The 27,095-nt window shown below is 35.4% G+C and overlaps 1 protein-coding gene across 1 annotated transcript in view; it reads right to left on the bottom strand.

Annotated features, from left to right (window-relative positions):
- Positions 1-26,022, bottom strand: part of LOC138323347 (SWI/SNF-related matrix-associated actin-dependent regulator of chromatin subfamily A containing DEAD/H box 1 homolog) — a 34,631-nt gene extending 8,609 nt beyond the window's left edge. Inside the window, exons 1-18 of the mRNA XM_069267926.1 lie at positions 25,915-26,022; positions 24,104-24,420; positions 23,159-23,354; positions 22,187-22,371; positions 21,637-21,866; positions 20,862-20,964; positions 19,466-19,536; positions 17,030-17,173; positions 15,337-15,557; positions 14,872-14,962; positions 13,053-13,152; positions 8,595-8,733; positions 7,785-7,920; positions 6,418-6,555; positions 5,953-6,051; positions 5,457-5,708; positions 4,505-4,606; positions 1,342-1,437 (exon numbers count right to left, since the gene is read on the bottom strand). Coding sequence (XP_069124027.1) covers positions 1,342-1,437; positions 4,505-4,606; positions 5,457-5,708; positions 5,953-6,051; positions 6,418-6,555; positions 7,785-7,920; positions 8,595-8,733; positions 13,053-13,152; positions 14,872-14,962; positions 15,337-15,557; positions 17,030-17,173; positions 19,466-19,536; positions 20,862-20,964; positions 21,637-21,866; positions 22,187-22,371; positions 23,159-23,354; positions 24,104-24,410 — 2,610 coding nt within the window. The 5' untranslated portion in view covers positions 24,411-24,420; positions 25,915-26,022. The remainder of the gene's footprint in view (positions 1-1,341; positions 1,438-4,504; positions 4,607-5,456; positions 5,709-5,952; positions 6,052-6,417; positions 6,556-7,784; positions 7,921-8,594; positions 8,734-13,052; positions 13,153-14,871; positions 14,963-15,336; positions 15,558-17,029; positions 17,174-19,465; positions 19,537-20,861; positions 20,965-21,636; positions 21,867-22,186; positions 22,372-23,158; positions 23,355-24,103; positions 24,421-25,914) is intronic.
- Positions 26,023-27,095: the final 1,073 nt, after the last annotated feature.

Raw genomic sequence — 27,095 nt, 5'->3', positions numbered from 1 at the left:
CAGGTCTCTCGGCTACAGGCCTACATCAGGTCTCTCTGGTACAGGCCTATATCAGGTCTCTCTGGTACAGGCCTACATCAGGTCTCTCAGCTACAGGCGTACATCAGGTCACTCGACTACAGGCGTACATCAGGTCTCTCTGGTACAGGCGTACATCAGGTCCCTCTGGTACAGGCGTACATCAGGTCTCTCTGGTACAGGCCTACATCAGGTCTCTCAGCTACAGGCCTACATCAGGTCTCTCTGGTACAGGCATACATCAGGTCCCTCTGGTACAGGCGTACATCAGGTCCCTCTGGTACAGGCCTACATCAGGTCTCTCTGCTACAGGCCTACATCAGGTCCCTCTGGTACAGGCGTACATCAGGTCACTCGACTACAGGCCTACATCAGGTCCCTCTGGAACAGGCCTACATCAGGTCTCTCTGGTACAGGCGTACATCAGGTCTCTCTGGTACAGGCGTACATCAGGTCTCTCTGGTACAGGCTGAATCAGGTCTCTCTGGTACAGGCCTACATCAGGTCTCTCTGGCACAGGCCTACATCAGGTCACTCGACTACAGGCCTACATCAGGTCCCTCTGGTACAGGCGTACATCAGGTCTCTCTGGTACAGGCGTACATCAGGTCTCTCTTGTACAGGCGTACATCAGGTCTCTCTGGTACAGGCCTACATCAGGTCACTCGACTACAGGCCTACATCAGGTCCCTCTGGTACAGGCGTACATCAGGTCTCTCTGGTACAGGCCTACATCAGGTCCCTCTGGTACAGGCGTACATCAGGTCTCTCTGGTACAGGCCTACATCAGGTCTCTCTGGTACAGGCCTACATCAGGTCTCTCTGGTACAGGCCTACATCAGGTCTCTCTGGTACAGGCCTACATCAGGTCACTCGGCTACAGGCGTACATCAGGTCTCTCTGGTACAGGTGTACATCAGGTCCCTCTGGTACAGGCGTACATCAGTCCCTCTGGTACAGGCGTACATCAGGTCTCTCTGGTACAGGCCTACATCTCTCGCCTTTCAGTTACTCATACGAAGTTGTTTAAAAAAAGTTTTAGCCTATTTGACCTGACTTGGTAGATCTCCATGCATCCCAGTCAGTTACAGGCCAAAGTTTGAAGGACGTAAAAGAATGAACAATTGTTCAAGATCTCTGTATATGTACATGTTAATAGTAAATACATTACAGTTTTTCTTGTTACAATGATTGTGAATGCTGAATTTATCAGTGTGCAATCTTGGTATAAACCAAGTTTGTGCTAAAACATGATTCTTCCAAAATTACTATGGTTGGAGATATACTAATTTTTATAAAATCATACTGAATCATAATTAATACCTGTGATTTCAACTTCACTAGTAAATCATCCAACACCCTGAACTTGGCTGAATCCTGGATAGCAGTAGGTGGCATACTGTACTTCCCAATTTGTTTCTGTGTATGATAACAAAAGAACCCAGATAAATTTGTAATTTACAGAGAAGTGCATTCATGAATTCATTTTATTTTGATAACGATGCATGTTCCTCTAAATAACTTTATATCAATAACTGAGAATTGATTTGCATTTTATATCCTTAAAGTCAATGTCATCAAAAACTGAACCAGTTATTCTAATGGATTCTATTTCCTCTTCTAAAATTGTTTTTGTTATACCATGAATAATAATGCGATTGTGATGCCTTAAAGAAGTTACATAGTTTGTGATAATGACCTACCTCATACAAGTGACATAGTTTGTGATAATGACCTACCTCATACAAGTGATTTAGTTTGTGATAATGACTTACCTCATACAAGTGATATAGTTTATGATAATTACCTACCTCATACAAGTGATATAATTTGTGATAATGACCTATCTCATACAAGTGACAGTTTGTGATAATGACCTACCTCATACAAGTGATTTAGTTTGTGATAATGACTTACCTCATACAAGTGATATAGTTTATGATAATAACCTACCTCATACAAGTGATATAATTTGTGATAATGACCTACCTCATACAAGTGACATAGTGTGTGATAATGACCTACCTCATACAAGTGATATAATTTGTGATAATGACCTACCTCATACAAGTGACATAGTTTGTGATAATGACCTACCTCATACAAGTGATATAGTTTGTGATTGATTATGAAATGTACCCTACATAAAGTGATAATTTTTTAATACCTACTCATACAAGTGATATATTTGTGATAATGACTATCTCATAGTCTTTGTGATGACTAATGTGATTAGTTTGTGATAATGATACCTCATACAAGTGATTTAGTTTGTGATAATGACTTACCTTCATACAAGTGATATAGTTTATGATAATACCTACCTCATACAAGTGAATATTTGTGATAATGCTTTATGATAATGACTACTCATACAAGTGACAGTTTGTGATAATGGACCTACCTCATACAAGTGATTTAGTTTGTGATAATGACTTACCTCATACAAGTGATATAGTTTATGATAATAACCTACCTCATACAAGTGATATAATTTGTGATAATGACCTACCTCATACAAGTGACATAGTGTGTGATAATGACCTACCTCATACAAGTGATATAATTTGTGATAATGACCTACCTCATACAAGTGACATAGTTTGTGATATTGACCTACCTTATACAAGTGATATAGTTTGTGATAATGACCTACCTCATACAAGTGACATAGTTTGTGATAATGACATACCTCATACAAGTGACATAGTTTGTGATATTGACCTACCTTATACAAGTGATATAGTTTGTGATAATGACTTACCTCATACAAGTGACATAGTGTGTGATAATGACCTACCTCATACAAGTGATATAATTTGTGATATTGACCTACCTTATACAAGTGATATAGTTTGTGATAATGACCTACCTCATACAAGTGACATAGTGTGTGATAATGACCTACCTCATACAAGTGATATAGTTTGTGATATTGACCTACCTTATACAAGTGATATAGTTTGTGATAATGAGCTACCTCATACAAGTGTTATAGTTTATGATAATGACCTACCTCATACAAGTGACATAGTTTGTGATAATGACCTACCTCATACAAGTGATATAATTTGTGATAATGACCTACCTCATACAAGTGATATAGTTTGTGATAATGACCTACCGCATACAAGTGATATAGTTTATGATAATGACCTACCTCATACAAGTGACATAGTGTGTGATAATGACCTACCTCATACAAGTGATATAATTTGTGATAATTACCTACCTCATACAAGTGACATAATTTGTGATAATGACCTACCTCATACAAGTGATTTAGTTTGTGATAATGACTTACCTCATACAAGTGATTTAGTTTGTGATAATGACTTACCTCATACAAGTGATATAGTTTGTGATAATGACCTACCTCATACAAGTGATATAGTTTATGATAATGACCTACCTCATACAAGTGATATAGTTTATGATAATTACCTACCTCTTACAAGAGATATAGTTTATGATAATGACCTACCTCATACAAGTGACAGTTTGTGATAATGACCTACCTCATACAAGTGACAGTTTGTGATAATGACCTACCTCATACAAGTGACATAGTGTGTGATAATGACCTACCTCATACAAGTGATATAGTTTGTGATAATGACCTACCTCATACAAGTGACAGTTTGTGATAATGACCTACCTCATACAAGTGATATAATTTTTGATAATTACCTACCTCATACAAGTGACATAATTTGTGATAATGACCTACCTCATACAAGTGATATATTTTATGATAATTACCTACCTCTTACAAGAGATATAGTTTATGATAATGACCTACCTCATACAAGTGATATAGTTTGTGATAATGACCTACCTCATACAAGTGATATAGTTTGTGATAATGACCTATCTCATATAAGTGATATAGTTTATGATAATGACCTATCTCATACAAGTGATATGATTTGTGATAATGACCTACCTCATACAAGTGATATAGTTTATGATAATGACCTACCTCATACAAGTGATATAGTTTGTGATAATGACCTACCTCATACAAGTGATATAGTTTGTGATAATGACCTACCTCATACAAGTGATATAGTTTGTGATAATGACCTACCTCATACAAGTGATATAGTTTATGATAATGACCTACCTCATACAAGTGATATAGTTTATGATAATGACCTACCTCATACAAGTGATATAGTTTGTGATAATGACCTACCTCATACAAGTGATATAGTTTGTGATAATGACCTACCTCATACAAGTGATATAGTTTGTGATAATGACCTACCTCATACAAGTGATTTAGTTTGTGATAATGACCTACCTCATACAAGTGATATAGTTTGTGATAATGACCTACCTTATACAAGTGATATAGTTTGTGATAATGACCTATCTCATACAAGTGATATGATTTGTGATAATGACCTACCTCATACAAGTGATATAGTTTGTGATAATGACCTACCTCATACAAGTGATATAATTTGTGATAATGACCTACCTCATAGAAGTGACACAGTTTGTGAATTTCAAAGTCATGCATCACACACATGTCCTCAAAAATGAGCTGTGGAGTAGCTTGTCTGTCTCTGTGAGAGGGTTCCTATCAAAATCAACAAGTATGTACAACAGTAGTTAAACTTATCTGAATCATTCTACAGTCTTTTAATATAAGTCTTAATCAAAGAAACATCAGAATTCCACCCTAATATGATCTGCAAAAAAACAACAACTAGAATTATGTCAGCAGGACATGAAAAAATTTGATTGCTAAATTCATCTTAAAAAACAACCTATCCTTCAGATCCAATAAGTAAGAATTAGGAATTGTGGACAGTTAATAATATGTAATCGAATGTAATTGAAAGTAATTTCAATTACTTTTTGTAAAGTAATTGATTGTAATTGATTACAGGTCAATGGTATCTGTAATCGATTATTTGATTAATAATCGATTACTGCATTTTCTCCCAAGTAATCGATTATTAATTAATTACATTTTGAAGTAATTGTGCCAATGCCTGGCAAAAACTAGGTCAACGTCTGAAGCCACATACGGAACGGGTAACATGCTAATAATACAGAAAAAAATCACGAAAATCTCATTTCTATTTGTGAACTTCAAAAATATCAAGTAATAGTTACAATTACATGAACAGGTTGGTGACATGGCTATCGCTTGTTTATCTGGCAAACTGTCAATACCAGAAGTCAGTAGATGCGCATGCATTAACCGAAGATGGGTTCAACACGCATCTACCTAAATAAAGCCGCTTGGCTCAGCCATAAGCGGCTTTAACAATGTTGGCATTTCAATACAGATCTATTTCACGATTTGCTTGAAAGACACTTTCAAAATATAACCTTACTCAAAATATCACAAATTAAGCTACCAAATATGATCAGGACTCATAAAATACCTTGGTCCAACATGATTTAATGACTGTGGTTACCTTTGCTATATGTTTCGACATTTCCCGTAGGAGTTTGTCGTTGTAGTGTTTCCTCAGTAACAGTGGATGGTTGGCTGCCTTGCGTAGCTGCATTAACATAGCGGAGCCCCCTTTGGATTCCCCTGGTCCCTCAGCAGAGTTTCGGATCTCCTGTTGGAATGTTTTCACAAGGTTGTGGTAGATTTCTACCTGTTGAGGTATCATCTCACACAGTTCAGTACTGTCTAACTTCTGGGGTAATTGTTTTTGAACCTGCAAAATAATAAACGGCAAAATTACCATTTATACTTCCAAGTATTAGATGTTCAAAAGAAACATTCAGTCAAATCTGTACTATTAATAACCATCTCTATTAGGTGACCCTTCATTCTGAATGACCATTTTAATTCCTTCCCAGCATTTTCCTTATTATATATTTTCTTCTTTGAAAATGTTGAATACACATGAGAACTTCACATGAAGTCACAAAATACAGACAAGATAGGGATTTACAAACATCACACTTCAGTCGTCTCAAGATGAAAGGCTTCATTATCTGTTTTGCATGAGTTATTCTCTCAGCTTCATACTTGCTCCTTTTATCATCAACAGATTTCTGAAATGTCAACAATATCATTGATCAGATCAATACCTACCAACACATAAGTCACAAACAATGGAGGTCATTTGGGCCCTTTTTAGTTCCAAGTGTAAAGAAATTAAAAGATGTTGCATTTGAAATATATAGTACATCCCAGATACAATTGCAATGGATATTATTTTTTAATTTTGTTGCTTTAGTTGCCATGGTAACAATCCGAAATATATACTAAATTAAGTGAATTTGAAATTTTGTAATGTTTTGCCTATTTTTAATGGTAGCTTTTGTCTAGAAATTCTTCAACAAGCAAATAAGAGCAATTTTGTACATGAGAAAATGTGAGCTATACAGTATAGCCCTCTGTGTGGCAGCATTGTTTACCGTGATCATGGAGAACATTCGCTTGAGATGGTCAGTCTTCCCAATAAACATGTCCGGCATAACGAAGCACAGCAGAGACATCAGTTCAAGTAAGTTATTTTGGAGGGGCGTACCAGTCAGCAGTAGTCGACGTGTTGACTAAAAATAAGGATACAGAGACAACATCAGTCAATATCATATTACAACTAGATACATATACAAATCTGAGATGATAGTTAACTTAGATTGTTCTGTAGAGGTGTATCAGTATTGCCAACTCACAAGATATCATCGGTAGATCCTTTTTTTTGATATTTTGAAATACATAGCCAATAGACCTGTTCGGGTCATTATATATGCAAGGTTTTAGCACCAGGACCAAAGTGTAAAAGCAAGAGGCCCAGAAGTTCTTATAGCTCACCTGCTTTATTTAGAAATCATCACAAAAAGCTTTTACAACTGGAAATAGCGAAAAATACCCCTTTTGTCCCCACCCCTCAGGCATATGCATGTCAGCCCCATAATTTGTATATATTTGAATCCCAACCTCATAAGGATGCTAGTAATACAATTTGAGTGCTATCTAATGCTCAGTTTCAAAGCACAAGAGGCCAATGGCCTAAACACTAAAATAGACTGAAAATGTTGCTTTTCTTCAGTTAACAATTAAAGGAATATATACTAGAAACTCTCCTGTAGTTGTAAGTTTCTGCTATATTTTATAGCTGTGAACTTGAATGAAGCCCTCTATCTCAGCATATCACAGACCCAATATCTGATCCCTAGGCCTCTGAATTATTTCAAAAGAAGTCCTTTTTACGATTTTAGCAATTCTGACCCATGTGACCTTGAATAAAGGTCAAGATCATTTGTTTGAACAATCTTGATGGCCCTTCATCAAAGCATGTCACAGACACCATATCAGGTCTCTTAGTTATTCACCAGAATTCTTTTAAAATATTTGAGCGAATTTGACCCCTGTGACAATGCATGGCCGTCAAGGTCATTCATTTGAACAAACTTGGTCGTCTTTCATGTTTTCTATTAGTGGCAAAGACAGCAAGAATATACGCAGTAAGGGTATTCTGACATCAATTGCTCATGTAATTTACATTATAAAGAATGCTGCTAAATAGAACTGTCCACTTCTCTGATAAGGACACAATATTTGTCATTCTCACCTGTATCTTCATTTGTCATTTCATCTGTATCTTCATTTGTCATTCTCACCTGTATCTTCATTTGTCATTCTCACCTATATCTTCAATTTGTCATTCTCACCTGTATCATCATTTGTCATTTTCACCCGTATCTTCATTTGTCATTTGTCATTCTCACCAATATCGTCATTTGTCATTCTCACCTGCATCATCATTTGTCATTCTCACCTGTATCTTCATTAAGTTTTGGTAGCGGAGTGATGACATGTTTTTCAGCATATGTCCTTCATCAAAAATGGAATAGTGGAATTCAAACTTTTTAAACAGTGCCCGGTCTTCTACACTCCCTGTGGCCATATTGTAGCTACAAAATATTGAAAATAAATCATCAAAATGTTTTAACAGAACTCTATTTAATTTACATTATATAAAAGTTACTTGGTCAATTTACTATCTCCCTGTTTTTTCCCAAACCTTGCTCAGCTAGCAGTTAGTGCACATCCACACTTGGATATTTCTGTCAAGCCAATCGGATGTGAGCTGGGCATTTTGTTCCAATCAACATGAAACACATAAAGTTGGCTGAAGCTAGTTTCTGATCACAATGGGTCATGGTCTTAACCATCATCTGACTATTAGGCTAGCACAAACTTTTTTTTCAAAAGCTGCTTATTTTTTGTGAGGATAATATTTTCTAGATTTCGTGAGACATTTATAATGGGGAAAATTCAATCTGCAAAATACCAAGAAATGATTGAATTATAAATACCCTGAAAGCCAGATTTTTTAAACATCCTATTTTTATTGTTTGTGTGAACAGGGGACGTATCTCTGGATTTAATGAGGTGCACTTCACAAATACATTATGTAACCAGTCAACCAAACATTAAATATTGGGCAGATGTACTAAGAATATATATCTAAAAGCAATTATTCAACTATTGAATCAAAACACTAAATAACAACTAGGCTATATATATGCAAAGAAGAAATCCATAAATTGGGAGCCCCACATGATTGTTAATTTATAGTTCTTACGTGGTAAGTATGACATTGAAGTCATCATAGTCTTCATATAAGATACTCCTCCTGGTCACACGACGGTCCTCCTGGGAGCCATAGTACACCAATACCTTCACCGCAGGGCACCACACCGAGAACTCCCTCATCCAGTTCTCTATAACATAGAACATATATATACAACAAAGAGAACACAATTCAATTTTTTTTCAATTCAATTCAATTTGTTTATTTCCGTTAGCCTTGCGGCTTATAAGACACAAAGTACAATTTTAATACATAATGAATAATTTAAACATGTACAGGAGAGTGATTGTATACAATAAAACACAAACATTAGCACACAATTATTATACATCAGATACTATACAGTTACGGTGTATTAAGAGACTGAGAACGTTTCTGGAATGCAAGTTTTAAGAATTTTCCGAGATTATTTAAAACTTTAACATTATTTACACTGAGTAATTGAACAAGTTTGAACACACAGATTCTATTAGGTCGTGCTACATTTTGAAACCTACCACTTTCTATATTTAACTTATGACTACATTAATCATTAATCGTATACTTGTAATACTGTTTTTATACTTTTGATCAATGGGTTCAGAACATACATATACAGACTCCCTCATCAGTTCTCTATAACACAGATACCACACCATACATAGAACTCCCTCATCCAGTTCTCTATAACATAGAACATACAGAGAGTCATCCAGTTCTCTATAACATAGAACACACAAGAACTCCCTCATCATATCAGATACATACAGTTACGGTGTATTAAGTACAGGAGAGTGATTGTATACAATAAAACACAAACATTAGTACACAATTATTATACATCAGATGCTATACAGTTACGGTGTATTAAGTACAGGAGAGTGATTGTATACAATAAAACACAAACATTAGCACACAATTATTATACATCAGATACTATACAGTTACGGCGTATTAAGTACAGGAGAGTGATCGTATACAATAAAACACAAACCATTAGCACACAATTATTATACATCAGATACTATACAGTTACGGTTATTATTAAGTACAGGAGAGTGATTGTATACAATAAAACACAACATTAGTACACAATTATTATACATCAGATGCTATACAGTTACGGTGTATTAAGTACAGGAGAGTGATTGTATACAATAAAACACAAACATTAGCACACAATTATTATACATCAGATACTATACAGTTACGGTGTATTAAGTACAGGAGAGTGATTGTATACAATAAAACACAAACATTAGCACACAATTATTATACATCAGATACTATACAGTTACGGTGTATTAAGTACAGGAGAGTGATTGTATACAATAAAACACAACCATTAGCACACAATTATTATACATCAGATACTATACAGTTACGGTGTATTAAGTACAGGAGAGTGATTGTATACAATAAAACACAAACATTAGCACACGATTATTATACATCAGATACTATACAGTTACGGCGTATTAAGTACAGGAGAGTGATTGTATACAATAAAACACAAACATTAGCACACAATTATTATACATCAGATGCTATACAGTTACGGTGTATTAAGTACAGGAGAGTGATTGTATACAATAAAACACAAACATTAGCACACAATTATTATACATCAGATACTATACAGTTACGGTGTATTAAGTACAGGAGAGTGATTGTATACAATAAAACACAACCATTAGCACACAATTATTATACATCAGATACTATACAGTTATGGTGTATTAAGAGACTGAGAACGTTTCTGGAATGCAAGTTTTAAGAATTTTCCGAGATTATTCAAAACTTTAACATTATTTACACTGAGTAATTGAACAAGTTTGAACACACAGATTCTATTAGGTCGTGCTACATTTTGAAACCTACCACTTTCTATATTTAACTTATGACTACTTAATCGTATACTTGTAATACTGTTTTTATACTTTTGATCAATGGGTTCAGAACATACATATACCACACCGAGAACTCCCTCATCCAGTTCTCTATAACATAGAACATACAGATACCACACCGAGAACTCCCTCATCCAGTTCTCTATAACATACAGATACCACACTGAGAACTTCCTCATCCAGTTCTCTATAACATACAGATACCACACCGAGAACTCCCTCATCCAGTTCTCTATAACATAGAACATACAGATACCACACCGAGAACTCCCTCATCCAGTTCTCTATAACATAGAACATACAGATACCACACCGAGAACTCCCTCATCCAGTTCTCTATAACATAGAACATACAGATACCACACCGAGAACTCCCCCATCCAGTTCTCTATAACATAGAACATACAGATACCACACCGAGAACTCCCTCATCCAGTTCTCTATAATATAGAACATACATATATTACACCGAGAACTCCCTCATCCAGTTCTCTTTAACATGGAATATACAGATACCACACTGAGAACTCCCTCATCCAGTTCTCTATAACATACAGATACCACACTGAGAACTCCCTCATCCAGTTCTCTAAAAGACGAGGGGACGATGACTTACCTATAATAGATGAGGGGGTGATGACTTACCTATAATAGACGAGGGGACGATGACTTACCTATAATAGACGAGGGGACGATGACTTACCTATAATAGACGAGGGGACGATGACTTACCTATAATAGACGAGGGGACGATGACTTACCTATGGTAGAAGAGGGGGTGATGACTTACCTATTATAGACGAGGGGGTGATGACTTACCTATGGTAGACGAGGGGACGATGACTTACCTATGGTAGACGAGGGGGTGATGACTTACCTATTATAGACGAGGGGACGATGACTTACCTATAATAGACGAGGGGGTGATGACTTACCTATGGTAGATGAGGGGACGATGACTTACCTATTATAGACGAGGGGACAATGACTTACCTATTATAGACGAGGGGGTGATGACTTACCTATGGTAGACGAGGGGACGATGACTTACCTATTATAGACGAGGGGGTGATGACTTACCTATTATAGACGAGGGGACGATGACTTACCTATGGTAGACGAGGGGACGATGACTTACCTATAATAGACGAGGGGACGATGACTTACCTATAATAGACGAGGGGACGATGACTTACCTATAATAGACGAGGGGACAATGACTTACCTATAATAGACGAGGGGACAATGACTTACCTATAATAGACGTGGGGACGATGACTTACCTATGGTAGACGAGGGGACGATGACTTACCTATAATAGACGAGGGGATGATGACTTACCTATGGTAGACGAGGGGACGATGACTTACCTATAATAGACGAGGGGACGATGACTTACCTATAATAGACGAGGGGACAATGACTTACCTATAATAGACGAGGGGACAATGACTTACCTATAATAGACGAGGGGACGATGACTTACCTATGGTAGACGAGGGGACGATGACTTACCTATAATAGACGAGGGGACAATGACTTACCTATGGTAGACGAGGGGACGATGACTTTACCTATGGTAGACGAGGGGACGATGACTTACCTATAATAGACGAGGGGACGATGACTTACCTATAATAGACGAGGGGATGATGACTTACCTATAATAGACAAGGGGACGATGACTTACCTATAATAGACGTGGGGACGATGACTTACCTATGGTAGACGAGGGGACAATGACTTACCTATGGTAGACGAGGGGACGATGACTTACCTATGGTAGACGAGGGGACGATGACTTACCTATAATAGACGAGGGGACGATGACTTACCTATAATAGACGAGGGGACAATGACTTACCTATAATAGACGAGGGGACAATGACTTACCTATAATAGACGAGGGGACGATGACTTACCTATGGTAGACGAGGGGACGATGACTTACCTATAATAGACGAGGGGACAATGACTTACCTATGGTAGACGAGGGGACGATGACTTACCTATGGTAGACGAGGGGACGATGACTTACCTATAATAGACGAGGGGACGATGACTTACCTATAATAGACGAGGGGATGATGACTTACCTATAATAGACGAGGGGACGATGACTTACCTATAATAGACGAGGGGACAATGACTTACCTATGGTAGACGAGGGGACGATGACTTACCTATAATAGACGAGGGGACGATGACTTACCTATGGTAGACGAGGGGACGATGACTTACCTATGGTAGACGAGGGGACGATGACTTACCTATGGTAGACGAGGGGACGATGACTTACCTATGGTAGACGAGGGGACGATGACTTACCTATAATAGACGAGGGGACGATGACTTACCTATGGTAGACGAGGGGACGATGACTTACCTATGGTAGACGAGGGGGTGATGACTTACCTATAATAGACGAGGGGACGATGACTTACCTATAATAGACGAGGGGACGATGACTTACCTATGGTAGATGAGGGAACGATGACTTACCTATGGTAGATGAGGGGACAATGACTTACCTATAATAGATGAGGGGACAATGACTTACCTATGGTAGACGAGGGGACGATGATCACATGTGGCCCTGGTTCTCCTTCTTCGAGAAGATGAGCAACAAATGATATTGTTTGTATGGTCTTTCCCAGGCCCTATGTGAGATAATATTAAAACTGCTCATTAAACCTTTAGATAAAGATCAAAAAGATAGGTTTAATTGTTTAGAAAAGTTCCCTTTTTAGGGCCCTATCTCTCTGCCCCTGGGAATTGAACCAGACTCATATTAATGTAAAATATGATTGTCCTCTCCCAATGATATTTAATACCTTTAGCTAAAAGACATGATCATTTCAGGCAAGTTTCAGCTTAATCTTAGCAATAAAACTTATTAAAAATATTTCAACATGGCAGCCATGGCAACCATCTCGGATTTCCGATTGACGCGAAAAAATAACAACACTTGATCAGGACCAGGTCAGCATCAGGTCAGATGATCTAAAATTCCTTACAATCAAAAATGCTACTGACCAAATATAAACCATATCCTTTCCTTCCTACAGCAGAAAAAGCTTTTTAAGAATTTTCAAAATTTCCCCAATTGAGCCCTGTCCAAGGGCCATAGGTTTATCTATGCAACAACCTGTTACCAGATTGGACATACAGTTGATATGAAGCACATCCGTCAGAAAGATAAATATTTATGGTGCCCTAATTGGCCCCATTCTATTTATCTTCCTTCCAAATGGGCTTCATATCAACTGTATGTCCAATCTGGTAACAGTTTGTTACTTTTATACCCATTTCAATCATTCAAATTCAAAACTATACACCTTTATCCTTTGAATTCCCCGCTTGCGCTAGTGTTGACGCCACTAAGTTCAATAAACGGAACAGACATAGCATCAGCTTCTGAATATAGTTTGACACAAAACGGGTTGAAACAAACATACAAATGAAAATTCAGCGATGATATTTTTCAATACATGCTAATTTTGTCAGCACAATAATACTATTGGGTTTCAAAGACCGCACAACTTTAAAACCACTTTTTAAATTATTTGACCTTTATGTACAGGCTTAATATACATTGTCAGTGATATGGCAGAAACATTAAGTATTCATACACTTGACCAGATTGGTGTTCATAGCCTGATGTTGGCTATCTGATTTAACATAGATAAAACGGAGTAGAATGTAAATATACAAAATTGTTTCCAATGCCCTTAAGGATGCTTCAGGCCAACTTTGGTAACATTCCTCTCAGTCATTCATGAATACCAGTAGTAGCAATTTAAAGGACACACGTACAGAAGTCAGATGGCAAGCCATGGCATAAACTTTAAATTTTGACTGTGAACTTTTCCTTCTTCAAATATTTTACCCAACAACTTTCTATTCATATTCATTTTGTACTGATATCAGTATAATACCTAAACTCATTGATTCCTGATCAATAGGGCTGGGTATTGGAACAGCCCCAACCAATACGGTACATATTGGAAATACATTGAAATGATACACGATACATATTGATAATGGACTGTAAACCGTCATGTGTTCTGCTAAGTTGAATTCGTGGTTAAGCACACACATTTCTGGTGTATCTAAGTGACTCTGAAGCTTGACCCATCCTATCAATAGAATATTCTACAGAAATCCTTGCACAGATGTTATATTAAATGACCTTTAACAAATATTTTCTGTCAAATGGATTGAAAAAAGGTAGTTTTTAATATTTGAACGATACAGCGATACAACAGTATGTTGCTGTATTGTGAACCAATACATTGTTAAATACCGGTACAAACTGGTATATCGGTATACCGATCCAGCCCTAATGATCAGCAAAAATAATCTCGGCAATCCCCTACCATCTCATCAGCCAGTATGCCATTGATGTCCTTGGAATGCATGATCCTCAGCCAGTTAAGGCCAACCATCTGAAAAGGTTTCAGCTGCATTCTGTAACAATCAATATTTATTTAATTTAAAGATTAAGAATTTATTACATTTTTCAGAGCAAAATATAAGTTTATGATAAAAATTTGTGGTATTTTTCACCAGAGAGAAAACATCACTTTTGATATTTTTACTTGATATCAGAACCAATTAGAACACATCCTTTACAGCAAAAATATTATTTTAACAGGGATATTGTTTTTTGAAATATATAATAAAAACTACAATATTACCTTCATCTTTCCAATTAATCTTTCATTTCTAATAGTTGGCGCATAACTGTGATGCACAAGATAATCTTGGATGTTATTTGCACAAAATCTGTACCCTATGTGTGGAACTAAATGACAGCATGACACCAATCTTTATTTACATACTCGCTATTCAGTAGAGCGGGCTGTTTCCTGATGCGGATCCTGTTGTCCGATTCATCAATGCTATCCTGTTGTGTGAGGTATGTAACAACTCTTTCCATCTCCGCTGACAGCTTTTCACACTTCTGCATCAAACGGATGATGACATTCCGTACCTTAATGATTTCTCGACAACCGCCAATCAGATCTTGAGATAATCCTTTCACCCTACCAAACTTCACATGCTAAAATGGATGGAGAATATGTACAGAGTTAAAAAGAGGCCCATGGGCATTGACAGTCACCTGAGTTCAGACATAGAATGAAACAAAGACATATAAAAATTAATATACTGGCCCTTAAAGTCGGTCAGTGATTTTATGAATTTGACTTTCTAATCTATGAAGAGTATTTGCTTCCATCAAACCTCTGAACATTTTTGAAATTTTAAGTCATTTTGACCCTGTTTGGGTTAGCAAGGACTGTTATGGATTTTAAAATTCTATATCTCAGGGTAATGATTCTACTCAAGTCTCATTTCCTATTAAAATTGAGCAAATTATGCTCATTAATGTGTTTTTTCCTATATAAACTAAAGTAAACTTGACCCTAGGATCAAATAATTCATATTTTTATAAAACACATTGAGACCTTTTTATCGATAAAAAGTATTTCATTCTACCATTTTCAGAATTTTGCCTATTTGACCCCTTTTGGCCCTGCACCTCTGCCCCCATGGGGTCGGCCTGGACCAATATAGATATGATATTAATTCTAACCAAGTTTGACTCATTTCCTATAAAGATTTTTGAAGGTTTAGCCTATTTGACCCTTTTTGACCCCGCCCCTAAGGCCCTTGGGGGTCAGTCATGGAAAATTTGTTAATATGATTCAATGGCCTATACTGATAATTTTGACAAAATTTGACCAATTTCCAATTACAAATTATGCTCAAAAATGTCTTTCCCTATATACACTACAGTAAACTTAACCCCCTCCCCAGGGGACAACGAAAGACCCAGGTTCAGATAATTCACATTTTTTGTAAAAGACCTTTAGAAAGAACTTTCTATCTATGAAGAGTTTTTGATTCTACCACATCTGTGAGTGGAGAAGATTTCTAAAATTTTAGTAAATTTTATCCCTTTATACCCCTCCCATAGCCGCCTGGGGGGTGGGGACCATAATTAACAATTTTGATATGCCTTAGAAGGTTTGTGCAAAATTTTATTGAAATTGCTTCAGCAGTTTTGGAGAAGAAGTTGAAAATGTTAATTGTTAACGGATATACGACGCACGGCGGACAAAAGGTGACCTAAAAATGTTGCATCCTTTAACAGCAGACTCTAGTCAAAATTCTACAATGACATACGTCGCAGAAAAGATTTCCCAACATATTGAATCATCACTTTTATCCATGGATTTATATTTGTTCGCATTTCCCAACATGTGACTTGAAGATATATATTCAATATCATCTGTAAATCACAATCAGTAAAAAGACAATTGATCTTCGTGCCCACCTATAGCACGACTCATGTCAGTCGAGGGATACACAGATCGTTCCTTTGCTTTTCCCTTTTTTCCCTCATCCTTTATTTATTACAATAAAGTGTATTATTCGAATAACCAACATGCAAATAGCTGAATAACTCTGTATTAGTGAATGATATCCAAAGTATTTCAATTACTAGGATTCAATTTTATCTACACATACCAGGTCCTCATATGATTTGAATGGCCTTTCATTGATAATTATCTCTGCTTTCCGTTTGGAAACGCCTGGAGTCCCAGCTAGTTCATCCAGAGTGGCATCTTGGAAAAATTCTAGGATCATTTCTTTTTCTGTTTGATGTTGATCCTACAATAAATTTAAATTAAAATTTAGACAGAACAACACTTAATCTGAAGGCTTTAAAAGTTAGACAGAACAACACTTAATATGAAGGCTTTAAAATTTAGACAGAACAACACTTAATCTGAAGGCTAAATTTAAATTAAAATTTAGACAGAACAACACTTAATCTGAAGGCTTTAAAAGTTAGACAGAACAACACTTAATATGAAGGCTTTAAAATTTAGACAGAACAACACTTAATCTGAAGGCTAAATTTAAATTAAAATTTAGACAGAACAACACTTAATCTGAAGGCTTTAAAAGTTAGACAGAACAACACTTAATATGAAGGCTTTAAAATTTAGACAGAACAACACTTAATCTGAAGGCTAAATTTAAATTAAAATTTAGACAGAACAACACTTAATCTGAAGGCTTTAAAAGTTAGACAGAACAACACTTAATATGAAGGCTTTAAAATTTAGACAGAACAACACTTAATATGAAGGCTTTAAAAGTTAGACAGAACAACACTTAATCTGAAGGCTTTAAAAGTTAGACAGAACAACGCTTAATCTGAAGGCTTTAAAAGTTTGACAGAACGACACTTAATCTTAAGACTTTAAAAGTTAGACAGAACGACACTTAATCTGAAGACTTTAAAAGTCTTAACAAATCCTTAAAGATGCTCAACCGCCAACAGAGCAAAAATGATACTCATCATTTGAACAATAATTGGTGTTTAATCGTATTTAAAACATGGCTATGATGTCATCTTTTGTTGTTCCCAGTACTTTATTTAGACTATTGTTCAAGTACTTGTTCTGTCTGTAGATTAGTACACCTTTCACTGTAAATTAGTTTATCTGTAGCTGTAGATTAGTTTCAACTAATCTACAGTTCCAGGTAAACTAATGTACAATGAAAGGTAGAGAGTGACACTACATGCAGCATTGTAAAATTGGACAGATAAATAACAAATAAATGTAATCAAATTCAACATAAATGTAATAGAAAACTTCAATAATACATATTATTACATATTTTCTGTTTTATATATTGATTCGTGGACATCGGCATAAATCCAATCACATCAACCACAACGCATAAAATTACTCCTTGTGTTGAAAATCAAGACTCTTTAGTATTTCGACAGCACAGGCATTCCTACAATGATGTTTTAATTTTAGATAGATATGTGTACTTTCTTTCTTTGAAAATGGAATGAATACTTTTGGTATATTTCCCAATAATTTCACTGTTAATTGCTTCATTTCTTGAATACATACACGTAACACATAAATCCACGTTTTCCAAATTGAATAATTTCGGTATAATTCCTTATCCAAGAATCACACAAAGCCTAATGAACAAATTTGAAATTTTAAGCTTTCTTTTCATCACTTTGCCGTTTTCACTGAATTTCAATGTAGTTTCCTTTAGAATCCACTAAATCTTGATATTATGTTTTAGGACCAATCATATTCTTCATTTCATAACGTAGAGTGGTATATTAAAAATTAATACGTTTCCATGGTAATCCTCCATATCTTGTGAATTTCCGACAAGTTATATCCAAGTGAATGGTCTGCTTCTGACATAAAGAGCAGTTAAATCAACATATCACAAAATAAACTCTGTTATTGGAAATAATAAAATTGATAATCATTTTAGATAGTTTGACTTCGTAAAGATCTGATCTGTACTGTCTGCCATGTTGCCTCTTGTACTGCTCCACTCAGAATGAAGAGAACTCAAACTCACAAAAAATTCTCTGGTAATAACATTGGTATGGAATTTCATGAAAAATTCATGCAATGCATGCACGACCAGAGTAGACATATTACAACAATTACTGTGCTGACATGTTCAGTCTCAAAGATGGTTGAAGGTCTTACCTGTAGCTGTAGATTAGTTACACAATAGTCATAGTTAGTATTGTACATCAGAGTGCCATGTTTTAAGTAAGAGAAACACCGAAAACTGTAGATTAGTCAAGGTAATGAACAATGCTCGGCACTTCGGGCCTCACATTGTCCATTATCTTGACTAATCTACATTTTTAGGTGTTTCTCCTATACTTATATATATATATATATGTCTAAAATAATATAAAATAATTTAGTTTGCTTTTGGTGCATGCGCAATCAGTACTTCATTCCATATAGGACACAATGCCACAGAATTTTTTTAGGATGCAATTAAATCGCCTGATTTTTTTGGATAGTGAAAAAATACCATTTGTCATCTTAAAAAGTTATACAGAATAACTGTTAATCCAGAGGAATAACACAATATATTGTGGTAGAAACTCACATCTAGACTGTCGTCACTTTCCTCAGCCTCATCACCACTGTTAAAGTCCTCATCATCATCATCAGATACATCTGAAATTTTACAAAGAACATTGTTTACTAATAAACAATAACAATAACACCAATACATTATACAGGACATTGTTTACTGATAGACAATAATACATTACACAGGACATTGTTTACTGAATGACAATAATACATTACACAGAACATTGTTTACTAATAAACAATAACACCTTATACAGAACATTGTTTACTAATACACAATTACACCTTACACGGGACATTGTTTACTGAATGACAATAATACATTACACAGGACATTGTTTACTGATAGACAATAATACATTACACAGGACATTGTTTACTGATAGACAATAATACATTACACAGGACATTGTTTACTGATAGACAATAATACATTACACAGGACATTGTTTACTGATAGACAATAATACATTACACAGGACATTGTTTACTGATAGACAATAATACATTACACAGGACATTGTTTACTAATAGACAATAACACTGATAGACAATAATACATTACACACGGACATTGTTTACTGATAGACAAACAATACATTACACAGGACATTGTTTACTGATAGACAATAAAACATTACACAGGACATTGTTTACTGATAGACAATAATACATTACACAGGACATTGTTTACTGATAGACAATAATACATTACACACGTCATTGTTTACTAATAAACAATAACACCTTATACAGAACATTGTTTACTAATAAACAATAACACCTTATACAGAACATTTGTTTACTAATACACAATAACACCTTACACAGGACATTGTTTACTGAATGACAATAATACATTACACAGGACATTGTTTACTGAATGACAATAATACATTACACAGGACATTGTTTACTGATAGACAATAATACATTACACACGTCATTGTTTACTGATAGACAATAATACATTACACAGGACATTGTTTACATAATACACACAGGATTTACTACACCAATTACACACGGGACATTGTTTACTGATGACAATAATACATTACACAGGACATTGTTTACTGATAGACAATATACATTACACAGGACATTGTTTACTGATAGACAATAATACATTACACAGGTCATTGTTTACTGATAGACAATAATACATTACACACGTCATTGTTTACTGATAGACAATAATACATTACACACGTCATTGTTTACTGATAGACAATAATACATTACACACGTCATTGTTTACTGATAGACAATAATACATTACAGAGGACACTGTTTACTGATAACTGAATATTAATGTTAATGAAAGTGAATGTTTTCTAACTCAACCTGAGATTACAATTTTCTAAAAGAACCAAAATAATAAGAATATCAAAGCAAATACATACCTAATGCATTGCCATCTAAACCATTTTCTTTTTTCTTCAGACTCAACATTTCAGCAGCTTCATCAACTAACCAATTTTTGGTTTCTAGGGCTCTGTATATAGACTGAAACATAACAACAGATCTCATGTAATTAACTTTATCAACAGTGGACTAAATGCAAATGTTGCGGCTGCTGCCACCACCACCAGTAGAAAAGAAACACCTAAGTCTCATCTTCTTTGACTATTGTCAAAGGCAAGACAAAATCCAATTGTTAAAGGATTATTTCTACTTCAGCTTTGTGGATAATGTTATACACACTTTCCTTCAATGTGTCGTATGTTTGTACAGATTCCAGAGGGATTTTGCCCTCCAATATAGATCTGTTGGCCAATGAAAAGAAGAGTCTTTCCCTGCTTCTCCCATCGTTTCCATTTTTCTTTAAAAATTTTGAATATACAAAGGGAAAACATCACATAAAAGTCTGCATAGCAGCAATACACTTTGTCAAATTCAATATGGCCGCTGTCAGCCAAGTTATTTTTGGATTTGTTTAAAAATAGATATGCAGAACTAAGGACCAAGCAGACCATACAAGACCTCTTCAGTGCAATCTATCAAAACACATCAAAATTAAAGATGTCTGCCTGTCAAGCATCTTCTTTCCAGATCAGTTTCTAAATGCAATATGCATACCTGTGCAGAATGGGAAACCTTTATATTCAGTACTTGAATTTATAGTTATACTTCTACTACTTAAATTTGACCAAAGCCATGTTATGTTTGACCACTTACCCTTCGTGACCTTGCTGGGAATGATTCGGATAAAAATTTGATTCTCTCCTCTTGCGTTGTGTAGCCAATGACTCCATCTTGACTCTGAGACTGGATGATGGTAGCCTCACTATCTTCCTGGTCACTGGATATTACTGGACATGCTCGCTTTGCTGGAGGTTCCTGGGAGTCCTCAGAGTCACTACTGGCTAGTCGAACCACACGCTTTTTCTTCTTTGTATTGTCCTTCCCTGTAATGATGATTTTAAGCAAATAATCCCAAAAGAGTGAATGACCTTTAAGTTAGCTGTTAGCAATTTTCTCATGTCAGAATATGTTTTTACACAATTAAGTCTTCACACATGTCAATAAACGTTGTTATTTAATAACAAAGCTTATTCTAATAGATTTTAATTATGTTTTCACACATGTCAATAAACGTTGTTATTTAATAACAAAGCTTATTCTACTGGATTTCGACGAAACTATTCCGTTATTACATGTATTAAAGCCAGGTGAGCTGAAAATTACTGCGACTTTGCCGTGTATTTAATTCCAATCAACAATATACCTTTCTCAAGAAGCTTTTCCACAGCTAACTCATAAATCTTGTCTGCCTCTAGGAAAGCTTGATGTATAACATGGCGAGACAGGCTGGGAAAGACCTCAATTAGGTTCTCCAAATTCTTTTTGTCGACTGTAGACAAATCTTCATCTTCAGAATCTTCATCAGAGAAGTCTGGCAACACCCGGCTCCTAAAAGTACACAAATTTTACAGTGTACCAGAATATCCTTAAATTGACAAGGTGTACAATTTTCACCATATTAGTCTAATCAGAGTTTTATTAACCAGGGTCCAGTCTCCTTGACTTAAATTTCACCATAGGAAAGGCATCAGAGAATTTTTAAAATATTTTTTCTTAACTGACACAAAAAAATAATATAAAATAATTTGTTTGCTATTGTTGCATGCACAATCAGTACTTTATTCCTTATAGGATATAATGCAGTGGAATTTTTTCGAGACGCAATTAATTAATTTTTAATATTTTAATCTTGAGGTAAAATTAGAAGCTCAGACTTTTCAATGGTGGTAATGGTGTAAAGTAAGTAACTTTTGTAACTGAAGTAAAATACCATTTGTCAGTGGGGGAGCATCTTTAAATGAAGGCGAATTATTAATAAATGGTTGTGAAACTAGGACCAGATTTGATTTTAAGAATCTGACAAACTTCAAGTGCATTATTCAAAATGAGAGTCCAATACTTAAATCTGAAGGTCCATGTTTATCATATATACTATCCATGTATACACTGCCAAGTTTGCACAAGCAATAAGTTGTTGTTTTTTTTTTAAATGATTTCTTCTTTTTAACTTGGTTTAAACATTGAAGTACACTTCATATTGTAATTCTACCTGTTTGTTCTTTCTCATTTGATAGATAATTTTTTAATTAAAGATAAACAAAGGATCCTATTAATCCAAACTGTGTCATTGAAGCTGAATGGATGGATCAGTGCAGATCTGATGAAATCTTCTCACTTCGACTTAGGCACACATCCATTTGTATGTTTTCCATTTTCTTTCGACATCCATGGTGAAGATGCACTGGCCTCAGATGTCTCATCCTCGAGTACACGACTCCGGACATTTTTCGCCTTTTTTCTAAACAAGGGCGATTCTGGGGAACTTTGCGGGGACAAAGGCGAGGCAGGGGTCTCTGGCACAGTGGTGACTTCTGAAACAAATTGAAATACTCTTTATGGAAACATCATTTCCACCATAAAATTTTAGCATTACTACAGGACAGCATAAGCCATTATTCCTCCAAAATTCAAGGGATATGTATTTCACAATTTTTATTGTTCTTTGATTATAGAAGGTTTCTGAAAAATTTCAATGAATTTGGTTCAATGGTTTTGGAGATGAAGTCAAAAATGTCAAATTATTCACGGAAGAACAAAAGATGACGCCAGAAAAAAGGCGATAGGAATATGTCTCTTGAGACTTCATCTCATGAGCAGGTAGCCTAAAAAGACAAAGGATCCCTTGTTAGGGGATGTGCCCTTTTTAGCTCAAATATATGATCCCAAACTGACTAGAGATACATACATTTAATATATTTTTTCACTTAATTTTACATTCATTAGCAGATTTGTATTTGGAAACTAGTGCTATGTCTTGAATTAAATTACAAATTTTCTTTATAACTTGGATAATAGATTTCACATGTGTAGGCTTTAGCTTGCAAAAGTAAGACAGTAACTAACTATTTTATAGTTGTTCCTTTAACTTCTTGGATACAAATATTCCAAAATTTACATCAATTATCCTAATGAAAATATATTTTGTAACCAATTTACGGACACACTGACCATTCACTATAACAAATGCTATTGCCTATCCAAATGTTTGAACAAACTATCATTATCTTAACAGCAAATTGATCTATAATTTAACTGTTTTATGATCTGCAAATGAATTTACCAGATTTGCCTGTTGATGAGTCGTCTATTCGGCTATCAATAACGGACACAGATATAATAGTATCTGTGTCATCTGCTTCATCCCAGTATACCTCGGTGTCATCCAAATTTTCTGTATCTGTTGAATGATTCTCTCCCTTGACATGTTCTGACTGGCCGTTGGGAATAGAAGTGGTTTGGCTCCGATTACATAGCTGACTTGTCTCATCACTTTCCTCACTGCTTGTGGAAATTTCATGCTGAAGTTTTGGTTTGGGTTTTTTAACAAACCTATAGCTCAGAAGGGAATTTAGGCCACTTTTACTCATGACTGCAATGCTTAAAAAGAAAATATATGTATGCACTTTACAGACTGATCATTTATAATTAGCGTAACTAATCATTAGTGTGGTTATCATGTTCTACTCTTTAGTGTCTAATTAGTAAAATAAGACTTTCATTAATGAGTACATTACTTTTTTAAGAAATATATTTTAATATCAATAATTATGATAAATTTAAGAAATACAATAAACAAGAGATCCCAGGGGGATCTTGGCGCCCACCAAAGAATTAATGATCTACGTCTGACAATGGAAAGAGGATCTTTTCTCTGCTTTCAAACTTTTACTACCGGTTACATATTACTACATATGAAATTTGAGAGAGATCCCTTCAGTGCTTTCTGAGAAATAGCGTAACAAACTTCAATTATCAAATCCAAGATGGCGGCCTGTCTGCCATCTTGTTCACCGATTTGTCCCAAAATGCAATATGCAAAACTAGGGACCTAGGGAAACCTGCTCATACAATTTGAGAAAGATCCCTTCAATGCTTTCTAAGAAATAGCGGTAAAAAGAATTGTTAACAGACGGACCACGGACAAATGGCGGGCTAAAATGCATCGATGGATTTTTAAAAAATCACCTCAAATTATCTTGGATGACAAAAATATTTCGCTTTGCCGATTCTCAAGATTCGTCATTCAATTTTCGATGTGTACGCTGATTTTGTGACCACTTTTGTTTACATTTTTCCACTAGGATGTGTTGTCAGTCAACAGTGATTTTTCTCCTTATATAACTGGTGTCAGTAACAAACTACCCCATTCCCAAGCCAAACCACATTATTTTTTCCTAATTACAATGAAAAATTACCTAATCAAATTGCTGAAAACCAAATAAATCCTTGAAATCTCTCCTCTCGTTTAATCTAGAAACAAACTACTCTGAAACTGTTGTTATGGTCGTCACCTTTTGATAAATTGACATAGTTTACTGTTTTACAATATTTAATCACCTATAATACCATGTTCATTGATGTGTAACTTTTTCCCCCAAAACTGCTCTTTGCGATGAAAAATTCCCAATTTTTACCAAAAACATTTTCCCCAAAATACCCTGAAAAATCACTGGTCAAATCTAGCTTTTTTTATAGCCATATTTAGCGGTGCTAACGGACCTGGTGCAGTGATGGATTCTGAGTAACGTTCATTATTATATCATCGTACAGATTTAGGAAGGTTACAAAAAATCAGTGATTTGTCAAAGGCGACATTTGGTTAATTTATTGACTCTAAGTGAATATATACTTTTAAATCAAAGAAAATAAATATTCCAAATATTAGGGACTGTCATATCAAAAATGGCGGGTAAGAAACATCAAATTCCTTTCTCCTCGATCGGTAATTATTATTTACAACAATTGTCATTGCCACTACGATGAATTGACTTTACATCTAAAATGAAAATCATGGTTCATTCCTAACGATACAAAATGCATTTTCTGTGTATTACTACATGTGTTACATGTAAACAATCATCTTATTTATACCTGACACTGCACTTCCAAACGTGCCGCAGCTGATGATACGTTTATGGTCTCCAACGCTAAAGAGTACCACTTCAAACAAGAGTTATTTCCCTTGTCTCATTCCTGAAAACTTTTTGACGGCCAATGCCTACAGTATGGTGTCGTCTTTAGAGCTACAATAATATGGTGCATATTACTGCTAATGAAGAAAAGTAGATCCCGTTTCACAAAGAAATTTGAAAACAAATAAATTTTAATTTCCCAGTCCATGTAAATTTTTCGTGGGCTTTGACAGTTTCACTAGACACATAACGTTCATAGACAGTAGGCATACTGTAAGTCTATCATATATGTTTCTGGTTTAATATGGTACATTTTCTGGTATTCTCTCTCCGATATGACTGTTACGTCAGCTCCTATCTCAATTTTATTTAAGTATTGATGTTACTATTTTTTAACTTCATTTGGGTATGAAACAAATTTTGTTTGCAAACTTTGTGAATCGGCGTACGATTCTCACAAAACCTCTTGGTCAAATATAATCACTCATTAGTAATTTACACCATAAAAAAAACATATTAACTACTTACAACCTGACAAGTATATATCCGGTCCTACCTTTTTTACTGAAACTTCTTCCTCTCTCCTTGATTAATTTGCACCAGTGATCCGTCATTAATTAACATCTGTCATGTCGGTGAGAGCTTTCTTCGTCAACCTTTGAGATATCATTGTCCCATTTATGGTAGTACAAATATATCTAAACCTTCCCAAAGATGCTTCAAACGTAACATTTGGCTCTATAATCACGGTCATTACGATGACTATCTTGCAGTCAACTGGGACACTGTTTTAGATGATAACGATATAGACAAAAGTACAACTAACAGAAATTATTCCCAGTACAGCCAAAAAGTGTATACCTTTCAAAACTGTCACCATTCCTCCTGCATGGCTAACTCTAACAATATAAGAAAACTGATACGCACGAGAAATCATTTTCATCGCAAGGCTAAACAATCTGGAAATGCAGGCGACTGGGCCAAATGATGAAGTTTAAGAAATATGTATGTTACTGCCATTCGAAAATCGAAATGTAGTTATTTTAATAAACTTTGCAATAGGTTAAACGAAAATATTAATATTAATAGTAGAGAATGGTGGAAAAATCGCCAATGGTCTTATGTCAAACTCTCCCAAGA

The sequence above is a fragment of the Argopecten irradians genome, chromosome 1, assembly GCF_041381155.1.
Source record: "Argopecten irradians isolate NY chromosome 1, Ai_NY, whole genome shotgun sequence".
NCBI classification, from domain to species: domain Eukaryota; kingdom Metazoa; phylum Mollusca; class Bivalvia; order Pectinida; family Pectinidae; genus Argopecten; species Argopecten irradians.
Note: the sequence above shows the minus strand (reverse complement) of the source record. Positions and strands in the feature narration are given on the sequence as shown.